Source organism: Engraulis encrasicolus, chromosome 22 (genome assembly GCF_034702125.1).
Source record: "Engraulis encrasicolus isolate BLACKSEA-1 chromosome 22, IST_EnEncr_1.0, whole genome shotgun sequence".
In the NCBI taxonomy this organism is placed as follows: domain Eukaryota; kingdom Metazoa; phylum Chordata; class Actinopteri; order Clupeiformes; family Engraulidae; genus Engraulis; species Engraulis encrasicolus.
The window spans coordinates 4,033,043-4,045,542 of NC_085878.1; the positions used below are offsets into that span (position 1 = coordinate 4,033,043).

The 12,500-nt window shown below is 44.5% G+C and overlaps 1 protein-coding gene across 1 annotated transcript in view; it reads left to right on the forward strand.

The window, feature by feature from the left end:
- The window catches only part of si:ch211-186j3.6 (neural-cadherin), a 386,437-nt gene that overhangs the window by 263,114 nt on the left and 110,823 nt on the right, over positions 1-12,500 (forward strand). Inside the window, exons 14-15 of the mRNA XM_063189165.1 lie at positions 1,844-1,971; positions 8,190-8,376. Of these exons, the coding sequence (XP_063045235.1) occupies positions 1,844-1,971; positions 8,190-8,376 (315 nt within the window). The remainder of the gene's footprint in view (positions 1-1,843; positions 1,972-8,189; positions 8,377-12,500) is intronic.

Genomic DNA, 12,500 nt, shown 5'->3' on the forward strand with positions numbered 1-12,500 from the left:
CAGGGGACCACAACAGGCTTTTCATCTTCTTCCTCCCCCTCCTCCTCCTCCTCCTCCTCCTCCTCCTCCTTCTCCACCTCATCTTCCTTTTATTCGCAGTATTTATATATTTTTTTCCATCAATTCAACACAAGAGTGAAATTCAACACTCTTTCATAAGGTATTCATAAGGCCCTACTCTCTAAGTGTTGAATTAACACTTTGTAGTCACACATGTATTACCATACTAAGATAAATCCTCCAAAGCTCTTATTAATCAGTGTGTCAGCTTTTGGTTCAATAGCTGACAAATCCCAAAATAAACCTTCCTTTAAAACATTTTGGAGGTTTGCCCTTCATGAGGCTGTTTAAAAATCGAATAGAAGTAAAATGACCCAAAGAACAAGGTCAGATTGAGCTTTGATTGCTGGGATACAGCATGAGTATGAATGGATTGAAGGCCTGTGAAATGGCCAGTAAAAGGGAGATCATTTAACATTTTAGCTTATCAGAAGTGGAGTAGAGTATTGTGCTTTTCCTCCTTATTGTATGTCATAAAACACTATTGCTAATTTAACAGCTGCTTTCTCTGTGAGCACTTCTCACTCCCAGATGCTTTGGAACTAATCACTCCTGATGGTTGTTCAGAAACTTTTTTTATTTTAAAATTTAGTTGGAGTAATTAATCTGCCTGCCTGCTTGCTTTTTTTTTTTCTTTTCTTTTTTTTTTACAAATGTACCGTTGCCTTCCATACACCCGCTTTTTAATAATCAGGGATGTGGCAATCCCCACTGCAGGGGGATGGGGGTTGGGGGGAGCTCCAACAGTGAGGGGTGGATGAGGTCGGACATTTTTTTTTAAATTATTTTTTTAAATGGAAGAGTGAGAGGTAGGGTTGCGATGGAGAGGGGGAGGTGGGGGGTTGTAGGGGGTTTCTAATGGATTTTGGCTCTCTGCTTAATTCATGGATTATGACTTTTTTTTCGCGTGGTAAAAATTAAAACCCTGCAGTACATCAGATGGAGATTAGAGTCTCTGTGGCCATTAAGGGGTTTGACCCAAAATGATCCGTCCTCGCTTGACTCATTAGGGCGTGAGTTCCAGTCCGACCCTCCCAGCTCCCTGCTAACCCAACCTGTCACACATCAACCAAAAGACAACTTGATCATGCATGCACATCTGAGATTGGGCGCGCATGCATGGCCCATGTTGTCAGCCATTTGCATTGATTTACTGTGCCAAATAAGAATAAAGAAAAGAAAAGACAAAAACAATTTAGGCTGAGTTGGTGGTAAATAATAAAAGGAACGCCTGGGTAGCACTTTACAGGGGGTAATATTCACTCACCCAGTTCTCACTAGTGCAGAAACAACAGCTTTTCCCAGTCAACAAGGGGACTTTGAAGTCCCTCTTGAGTCTCTTGAGGCTGTATAGGAAGCCTACTATTCATCATTGTCAACAAATGTTTAGCCAAGGATACCCAGCGGTGTACAGAGCGGTGACAGCTGAAACGCTTTTTTACTGCAGTAGGGGAGAGTGGCCTTTAAACCTTATTAAAATGCCTCCTGTTGACAAGCAGAGCATGGAGAGAGACACACAGAGGGAGAGAGAGAGAGAGAGGAAGAGATGGAGAGAGAGAGAGAGAGAGAGAGAGAGAGAGAGAGAGAGAGAGAGAGAGAGAGAGAGAGAGAGAGAGAGAGAGAGAGAGAGAGAGAGAGAGACGGAGAGAGAGAGAGAGACGGAGAGAGAGAGAGAGAGAGAGAGAGAGAGAGAGAGAGAAAACAGAGAGAGAAAAGACAAGGCAAGACAAAGGATGAAAAATCCCTGCAGCATCACCGTGTTTCTCCTCTTCCTGTTTGACAGATGTCAACGACAACGTGCCCTTCTTCACGTCGTCCATCTACGAGGCCTCGGTGAGCGAGGGGGCGGGTGTCGGGACCCTGGTGCTGCAGGTGTCAGCCAATGACCTGGACCTCGGGCAGAATGGGAAAGTAAGTGAAACTTGGCGGCTTGTGCACTACACCGTAAGGGGCAGGGCCGGATTAATGCACAGGCTAGATACGACTGCAGCCTAGGGCCCCCCACAGGCTAGATATGGCTGCAGCCTAGGGGCCCCCACAGGCTAGATATGGCTGCAGCCTAGGGCCCCCCACAGGCTAGATATGGCTGCAGCCTAGGGGCCCCCACAGGCTAGATATGGCTGCAGCCTAGGGGCCCCCACAGGCTAGATATGGCTGCAGCCTAGGGGCCCCCACCTGTCAGGGGGCCTCTGATTGGCCAGAAGCGAGAAAAAAAATGCAGAATTTTGACCCAATGCAACTTTGAAAAATATATAGATTGTGTTCAGTACAGTTGGTAGACAAGTTGCCCTCAATTCCTAGCTCGTAATTATGAGATTGTCTATGTAATTTTCCTGAATTAATTTGCCTTTCAGGGGGCCCCACAACAACCTGTAGCCTAGGGGCCCCGGGCCATGTTACTCCGGCCCTGGTAAGGGGTATTTGATATTATATTCGGATCCTGCAACACAGCAGCTGCTCGTCCTCGGCTGGAGTCCACACAACACAACATATAACAAACAAGACATCAACAAACAGTAGCTGAATCCCTATGCGCACTTGGTCCTATGTTGCCTGTGTGTGTTTTGGAGGCCTCAGTCAAGGTAAGGTAGGCAATGCCACATTTTCTACCGTGGTCTGAAGAGGATAGGTTTACTGTAATGGGTTTTGAAGGTTTTGTATAGGTCCAAGATAGTATACCTGGTTAAGAGACCCAGGTGAGGTTTATGTAGGCCTATCAATCAGGTATTGATCCATGTGTTGTAGGATAACTGCAAGCATTGAAAATTATGCTGGAGATGGGGCAGTGTCAATCAGAAACCTATTTGGTATGCCCCATTCACTGTGACTATTTATCACGTATCCTGGGCCTAACCCTTGTGGACCTTACACCTCTTTATTATATGGTTGTGACGTCATCGATCGAATGCTCCATTCATTTCAACGGGGCTCCCCAACGTTCGCACGTCTGTTATTTTTCGATAACGGACGGGTTGGTCTATAACAGACCGCTGTCAATGGCAACAAGACTTTTCACTGCTAAAGCGACTTTTCAACAAGACTCTAATCAGCTGCTGTGATAGACAACACCTGTTGTCCTGGCTACCTAGCTGTTGCCGAGCAGTGTTCCACAACGGCATTGTTTTGTTTTGCGCAGCAACAATCTTAACATTAAATAGGCCTAAAGAAATGTCCCCGCCATGTGTGAATCATTTAAGTATATCCATATAATAAGCGGGTTAACTTTCGGCGAGTCGGTCGCTTTGTGGAATAGCAGCACTTCAGAGAGAACAAGACCCCTCCGCTCCGCGTCGGGGTCTAAAGATTCTCTCTGTCGTGCTGCTATTCCACGGTAGCGACCTTCTCGCCGAACGTTAACCCTTACATAATCTCTACTTATCTCTTCTTCAAACTCTCCTTATTTCATTTTATCTACATCTACTGATTTATCTATCGACTTATTTGATCTATTCTGTCTAGTTTCTTCTCTTGTCTTCTTGCTATTCTTTTTTTTGATTCTGACTCTCTTTTCTACCTCGCTTTTTATTTTCATTTTTAACATTGATGTTTATCCATTTGCTAAGCACTTTCAGCTGCGTGCTTGTATGATACTGTGCTATGCAAATACAGTTATTGTTATTATTATTATTATTATTATAATGCAGATGCATAGGACCCATGGAACAAAATTCCGGAGAGCATACAGTATTCAGTACACTCCTTCCTATTGTACACATGCTTTGATCCAGTCCCAGTGTTAAGTAACCCCCCTGATGCCTTTGCCTTACAGTAATAATACACCATTATCAGCTCTTGCTCACCATATTAAGAGTCCTTAAAGTGGAATTAGGGCTGAGGTTGATTTTAGTTTCTGCTGATTAAGTTAGTAAAGATTGGAAATCCCCATGAGAAGTCGAGCTGCTTTGTGCAATAATATTAGCATTGCCTTGACGTGGCTAGTTAAGCATAAATTGGAGTGATGCTGTACAGTTTGCTTTTGCACTCTCAGCATGCTGTCCTGTTTGATCTTCAATAATTGACTCTCAGATATGCCAGCAGTTTGCTCAGGATCTCCCACCTCCCCCTCTCCCTCTCTCCCACTCTCAAGCTTATCTGTGATTTTTCACAGCTATTGCAATGTCTGGCTAAGCACAGAGAAAGTGAAAACACACAAAGTCAAATCCAGAAAATCGAATTGAATCTACATAACCGTGGCAAGCCTCATAATTGGAAGTGTCATTATATTGTAATGTGCAATGGCACACAAAATAGCACAAAAACGTAATAAGCTTGTATGTTAACACAGGTGGCTTTTGCTTGCCCGTAGAGAATAACATTTGTATCAGTGCTTCTTCAGTACATCTGGGAGACCGCCCATCTTTCACCAGTCAGCCGAACAGCGGTGTGCCTGTATAGAAATATTGTTGGCACTCAAATATTAATATTGATCAGCAATAGTATCCCAAACAGCACAGCACTAATAATGAATGCAGTACAGTACTTTGTATTTACTGTGTTTACCTTGTATGAGCACACAGGAATAGGCCTACCTACCGTTCAAAGAACTCTACAAAAGACATAACTGTAGCTGCTATACATGTACAAGCAAGCCCAGTGCAATTGTATAATTATTGAATATAAAAATGGATGAACAGTTTTGGACTAGAACCCTTAGGACCATGTTTTGAGTCAGCAGAAAACACTCACTGTTTCTTTATATTCAATCATAGTTTATTTACGTCCAAAGCCAGTGACAAGCTTGTTATTTTTGGTGAAGTACATAACTCATGTTTCAAATTGCTATTGGTCTTTTATCTGTTCGCCATAAACTGATATTTTAAAGGTCCCCTTAGAGCCATATAGCTGAACTACATTTCTGTATACTGTACATACAGTGCTGACCATTACGACAATGCATCATTCACATTGCAGAGAAACAATTTTGTCTACAATTTTTGAGGCATCCAGAGACTCTGTACTGTAAGTTACAGCACATCATAAAATCAAGGCCTTGGACAGATCCCAAAGGTGCAAACGCAATTTCAGAGTTCTACCAGCACAAGCCTCTTCTCTGACCTCTGAAGTCCATCTGTGTACAGTGCACAGCCTTCGAAAATGAAGCTCTATCTGTGCTACAAAGTGGCTGGATGATCCACTGGTGGATACCAATATTACAGTATATGCTACATCTAGGGCACAGCTACTGTAGCCTAGGGCAGTGATTCCCAACCTATGGGCCGGGGCCCACTGGTGGGCCCTGAAGGTATTCCAAGTGGGCCTTGAAATCATTTTCTACAAATTATAATCATATTTTGGTGTGTGTTGTTGTTGATGTATTTGAGTTTTATTTTTAATTGGGTCAGAGGTGGGACCCGAACATTTTTAACAATTTCGAGTGGGCCCCAAGTTGAAAAAGGTTGGGAACCCCTGGCCTAGGGGCTATCTTAATCCGGCTCCGCTTGTACAACTATGGCAATAGTCCCAGAGACAATCCACCACAACATGTGTGGTTGCTATCTCGTTACATGTGCCACATTATTGTAATTCAGTGGTTGTTTACATCTTGACCTAAGATGCTACCCTCACAGCAAAAGATATTCGGCCATGAAACGACTTCCTATGGGCAATTTTTTTGCAGGCACAAACTATGCTGTTTTTAATTTATTCATTACGGTACACTACCACTCATAACGCGTCAGTTGATTGGGTGTTTGGAAACGTCTCGGATATGCGGGTAATACAGTTTTTGAAAGTTTGTTAAAGGCGGATGTGATGTCACGTGACAGACATGCACCTTAACCAGCAATTAGTTTCCAAACAGGCAATCCACCGACACGTTATGAGTGGTAGCATAGCGTTATCGTTAAATTGAAAACAACATATGTTCTGCCTGGGAAAAATGGCCCATATGAAGTCGTTTCATGGATGTTGGGGCAGATGTGGCCTAGTGGTTAGAGAGTTGGTCTTTCAATCTAGGGGTTGACGGTTCAAATCCCCCTGGCCACTCCCTACATCTCCATCCATGGCTGAAGTGCCCTTGAGCAAGGCACCTAACCCCACATTGCTCCAGGGACTGTAACCAATACCCTGAGAAATAATAGTTGTAAGTCGCTTTGAATGAATGAAAGCGTCAGCGAAATGCAATGTAATGTAATGTAATGTATTGTAAGATAACCAAACCGAATATCTTCGGCCGAGCTCCAAATGACACACACGTCACAGGGGTGTGAGTAGAACATGATGTTATAATAATCTGAAATTAAGGGCCCAGTGTGAAAACAAAGAAAAAGCTCTTCTCCTTTAACGTGCCTGGTTCGGTAATCACCTCAGATTTGTCTGTGAGGGTGGTATCTTAGGTGAAGATGTAAACAACCATTGAAATCCAAACACAAGACGGTGATCCTGTGCTCTGCATGGGTTCTGCATGTGCAATGCAAGGCAGCACGTATTCTCTATTCTATATTCTCTATTCTATATTCTATATTCTATATTCTATATTCTATATTCTACATTCTCTATCCTCAATAGACTCTCTGGCATAGTTTTTCTTTTCAGTCCTCATCATTTGTCAATATTTCTCTCACACTTCACATCTTTTTTTTCCCTCCTCCTCCATCCCTTTCTGTGTCTTCTCATTCATGGCGTATGATATGTCTCACAACTCCCATAACATCTCAGTGTTTGTGCAATAGATTAATTGACTTCAAGGATACTGTGGGTTTGAGCTCTTCACCCCTATCCTTGGCCATGGAATGGTTTGCTAATATCACAGCTGTCCTTGGTTTTGTAATTGCCTGCGTTGGCTTCAGTCATCTCTGAATGGGAGAGTCAATCACAGACACCATGCATTCCTACATTTAGCCAGTGAATATCATTTGTGGGTGTGCGTGCATGTGAATGTGCCTCTCACTCTCACTATCCCTCTTTTTTTCTCTCATATCTCTCCTATTTCCTCTCCTCTCCTCTCCTCTCCTCTCCTCTCCTCTCCTCTCCATTCTTGCTCCTCTCTTCTCCACTCATCTCGCTCTCACTCCCCTCTCTGTCTCTCTTCTTTATCCTCCCTGTCGGACTCTCTCTCTCTCTCTCTCTCTCTCTCTCTCTCTCTCTCTCTCTCTCTCTCTCTCTCTCTCTCTATCTCTCTCTCTCTCTCTCCCTCCCTCCTCCCCCTATACCCCCCCCCCTCTCTCTATCTCCCCCCCCCCCCCCCCCCCCCCCCCCCCCATCTCGATCCCCCTTCATTCTCTCTGCCTCAGTTCATTGCCAGTTGTTAATAATCTAACCCCCCTACAAGCATTCTTATTATGGCATTACATTTAATTCAGCTTTTTATTTTCGCTATTTGTGCTAATTCAGACAGCGGGGCACCATTTATCAAACGTGTCGTGCTGTTTTACGGCAGCCACTCAATGAATTGTATGCCATAATTGGTATTTCGGGCCACTGGAGGCCATTTAGATTCAGCTGCAACAACTCGTCAATTCCGGCTTTTTTGCCTGAGCACTGAGAAGGGCTCATTGTTCCTCAGGTGAATAGGTCTTGATTTTCCTGCTACCTGCGAGCCGGGTGGCAATACATCTTTTCGTGGTGAAGAGCGCAAAAAAATGAAGCAAGGTAATGCGGGTGGTTGTGATGGCGATGTTGTCTCCTTGGGGTTGGTTTGAATGAGAGTAGTGTGAATCCATCAACACCCCTCACCACCACCACCGCCGCCGTGCAATTTGATTTAAAGGAAACTGTGAACTGTCAAAAACCTACCAAACAGGTAGTCACTGCAAGGTGAATAACACATTTATTTGTTGTGAGGGTTTGCCTCTTTTGTGATGTGTTTCGCTTTCAGGGTCTGAAGTCTCATTTTTCTACTGTTATTTTCCTGAATAGGCTGTGCTAAACAGTCTATGTCCCTGAAATGTAACCAAACAAAAACCCTCTTTACGTACATCCTTAGCATTTAAAGCCTCTATCTATCTTTCTATCGACCGTAAATAATTTCACCTCCTCCATCCCCTCAATGCTCAATGCTCTTTATCTTTTACACCCAACCACCACCACCCTTATAGGGGACTTAACTTGTGTTTTCACTCTTTTTTTCCTCCTCCTATTTGTTTTTTTGGGGGGTTTTTTCATGCTCTTTGTGTGTTTTTTTTCTCCAGATTTCCTACTCCTTGCTTAACGACCGCAGTGGAGACTATCAGTTTTTCCGCATCGACCCCGAACTGGGCTCCATCACAACAGAGGCCGTGTTTGACCGCGAGACGAAGGGCTCCTACTTACTGGAGGTGAAATCAGTCGATGGATGGGAGTCAGCAAGGCCCGGAAGACACGGACAACCTAATTCAGGTGAGACCTGGACCGGACTGGACTGGACTGGACCAGACCGGATCAACAGATGACCTTTAGTCGGATTTAGTTAGTACCGGTACACAAGTCGCCAATCCCTGGGTTTAGAAAACCCAACAAATCCTATCACTTTTCCCCCTATGACAAAGATGACTCAGTTAACTGCAGTGCATTTCTCAAGCCCCAGCTGATTTATATGTCTTCAGTGCACATTCCAGTCAACTGACTCAGAGTTCGCCGTGGCATCAAAGAAGCGTATATACTTATCGATGCAGGTACATACGAGTACCGATTTCAGGTTGGAAAACAGTGCCGTGTACGGCATGTACAGTATATGGGATACCAGATGCTATACCTGGTTAAAATGCATGGAATTGATGGGTCTGATGTCATGTGAACTAGGCCCTCTCCATTTGCTTGCAGGCCCTGCAGCGCTCTCTCCTCTCCTGTTTGCTATTCGCCAATGTGACAACAACACCAGCTTGCATCCAGACAAATAAATTCACATGATCATTTTCCCCCTCAGTAATGATGTAGTTATTTTCACATTTTCAGAACGGATCAAATGAATATTTCATGCACACATTATCTGCTGTTACAGTTATCATAAAATGTGCCACTGAATAAATTGCGAGATGTTAAACATTAACATCCGCGCACACTGAAAACACAGTATTTGATTGGCTTACCAGGCCTCAGTGGTGATTGGTATTGTGATACCTTCCTTGGAGATTTGTGTTTCAGACTACACTTCTTCCGTCAGCTACCCACCCTCATACCAGGCAAAACATCACCAGATCCGTTCAAGACATTTAGTTTTCTTCGACCCATAGTTACACAGCAGACTATTGGAGTGCCTCTGTTGCCTTCCTTCATTATGACATTTCAGAGTGTAAACAGTGGTTAAATATTTAAAGAGGCCAAAATTCGAATACGGAACAGCATTTCTTTTCCTGTTATAAATGTTAAATGAAGGCATAGAAGAAAAGACGGATGGATCCGGTTGTAGCAGTGAACTCTTATACCATGCCGTGTTTCTTCGCATTTAAAATAGAGATGCACCGGATCCTGATTTTTAGGATCCTGCCGGATACCGGATCCACTGCACATAGAGTAGAGTAGAGTAGAGTAGAGTACTTTTATTGATCCCGAAGGAAATTAAGGTGTCTGTCAGCTTACATAAATACACAAATCCAAACATACACAAAGAACTTATACACATAAATGCACATTACAGTAAAAGTATATCGCCACACACACTCTCTCTCTCTCCCTCCCTCCCTCTCCCCCTCTCTCTCACCCCCCCCCCAACACACACACATTGTCACACACATTGTCACATACATTGTCACACACACACACACACACACACACACACACACACATACACACACCACACACACACACACACACACACACACACACACACACACACACACACACACACACACACACACACACACACACACACACACACACACACACACAAGGTCCTTGTAGGGCATCATGTTGCATACATATACACAAAAAGTCAAGATAAAAGTGTTACACATAAAAGAGCCAAAGTAGTTCTAATGATTGTGCATTGTAGAAGTCCCTCAGTTAAAAAATAAAAATAATAAAAAATAAAAATAAGGCAGTTCACAGTAGCTTTTCCAGTGGTTGAGATAGTCCAGTAAGAATAAAATTGTAGAATTAAATAGTTCACAGATGCTATCCCAGGGGATAGGTGAGGTAGCTGAGGTGGGGTGTAGTGAGTTTATTGTCCTATGTTGAGCAGTCCCTTAAAGTGTCCAAGGTAGTGCAGGCGCTTGCTCCAGGGGGGGGGGGGGGGGGGGGGGGGGGGCTGGGGGGGGGGGGGGTTGAAGTGTAGCAGTTCAGTAGAGATAAAAAAATCGAGGGGGTGGGGGTGGGGTGTTTAGGCCGTCCAGTCACAATGACAATCTCTTTCATTGTGTCTTTTCTGTGTGGTGTTGTTGAAGAGCTGGATGGCCCTGGGAACAAACGACTAGTCTGTCTGTACGGCAGGGAAAGGCCCTGTAGAGTCTGTAGCTGAACATGCTCCTCTGGTTGGCCAGAAGCGGGTGCAGGGGGTGTCTGTCATTTTTCCAGTATGGAGTCCAGTCTGCAGCTCAGTGTCCTGTTTTCGGCTGTTGTATTGAGGTCCTCCAATTCCATGCCCACCACAGACCTAGCTTTCCTCACCAGCCTGTCAAGGCGCCCCGCGTCCCTCTTCCTAATACTACCTCCCCAACAGGCGTTAGCAATAGGTAAGGACACTTGCCATGACAGACTGGTAAAACATCAGCAGGAGCCTGTTGCAGACGTAGAAGGATCTGAGCATCCTTAGGAAGTAAAGCCTGCTCTGTCCATTCTTGTACAGAGCATCTGAATTAGCAGCCCAGTCCCTGTTTGTTGTCCAGGTGTACACCTAGGTACTTGTAGGTGTCAAAACTGTCTCCACTGTCTCTCTCCCTCAATAGAGACAGGCACCAGTGGCGGGGAGGTCCTTCTGAAGTCAACCACCATCTCCTTTGTTTTGGTGGCATTCAGCTGTAGCTGATTATCCTGGCACCATCTGACAAAGTTCTCCACCAGTTCCCTGTACTCTCCTTCCTGTCCATCCTTGATGCACGCCACAATAGCAGTGTCATCAGAGAACTTCTGCATGTGACAGGTCTCTGTGTTGTAGCTGAAGTCGGAGGTGTACAGGGTGAACAAAACAGGGGAGAGCACCGTCCCTTGTGGCGCGCCCGTGTTACTGACTACAGTCTGGGATGTATGGTCGCCGAGCCTGACGAACTGGGGCCTCCCAGTGAGGTAGTCAGTTATCCATGTCACCAGTCCTGTTTCCACTCCCATTCGCAGCAGTTTGTCCTTCAGCATGAGTGGCTGGATGGTGTTAAAGGCACTTGAGAAATCAAAGAACATGATTCTCACAGCCATGTCTCTCTTGTCCAGCATAGCCTACACACGTGGGCCCTTTTTATTACGTTGGCTCAAACTATTTTTTAGACTCATTGGCTTACTGCCACACTGCCTGCACTGGCCGCTTCCAAAGCTCTTTCACTCCATGCAGCAATTGGGAATGCTGACTGAAAAACCTACGCTAGAGATGCACCAGATCCTGATTTTTAGGTAACTGCCGGATACCGTATCCACTGCTTAAGATCCTGCCGGATCCGAATCCTGTGAAAAACCCTATTATCCTGCCGGATCCGGAACCGGATCTTGGATCCTGTGCATCTCTAATTTAAAATCAGTTAGTCCTAGTCTTTCTCGCCTCGCTCATATTATCTTTCCTATGTATGTAGTCATGCTGAGACTGCGATTGATGTAACATGCCTGTAATAGAGGCAATTGGAAGACGTTAACCTCCCTCACGGTGAGACCAGATGCACATTCTTATACACAACGCCAACAGAAATACATCAGAGCTTGTATAACAAGCTTTTTAAAAATGACACTTTTATCAATGACTCCGCTGTCTGAATCATGTGGAATCATGTGGAGTCCCTTTTTATCTACAGTATATCATTCACCATGCAATATACATGATTGCAACCCTGCATTATATTGAATTATAATGTTAATATGTTTTACGGCTAAAAATATAGTATTTGTCATCGGAATAAGCACATGTCCACCCATGCAGAAACTGAAGGAAATGGCAACGTTTATGTTCAGAAATGAGGCCCATGCGTTTTGACAGCAAAAAAAAAAAGAAAAAAAAAGAAGCGGCACCTAACTAAAGACTTGCCAGTGTACATACAAAGACAGAATGGCAGGAGAGACATGAAAAAGATGGGGAAGGTTTTCTCCAGCGTTGGAGTAATTCTGACCGCATCTCTGTGAAGCTTCAAGTGAGCCTGTCAGCCATTGGCAGGTGCCTCTGTTCCGCACTGCTGTTTGCAAAACAGAGCACCACGTCCTCTCGTGAGCGCGCGTGCGAGCGTGCAAGTGTGCAAGCGAGATATAGCGAGATCCTCTGCTTCCTTCTTGCATCAGAAGTTCTCTCTCTCTCTCTCTCTCTCTCTCTCTCTCTTTCTCCATCTCTCTCTCTCTCTCTCTCTCTCTCTCTCTCTCTCTCTCTTTCTTCATCTCTCTCTCCATCTCTCTTTCTC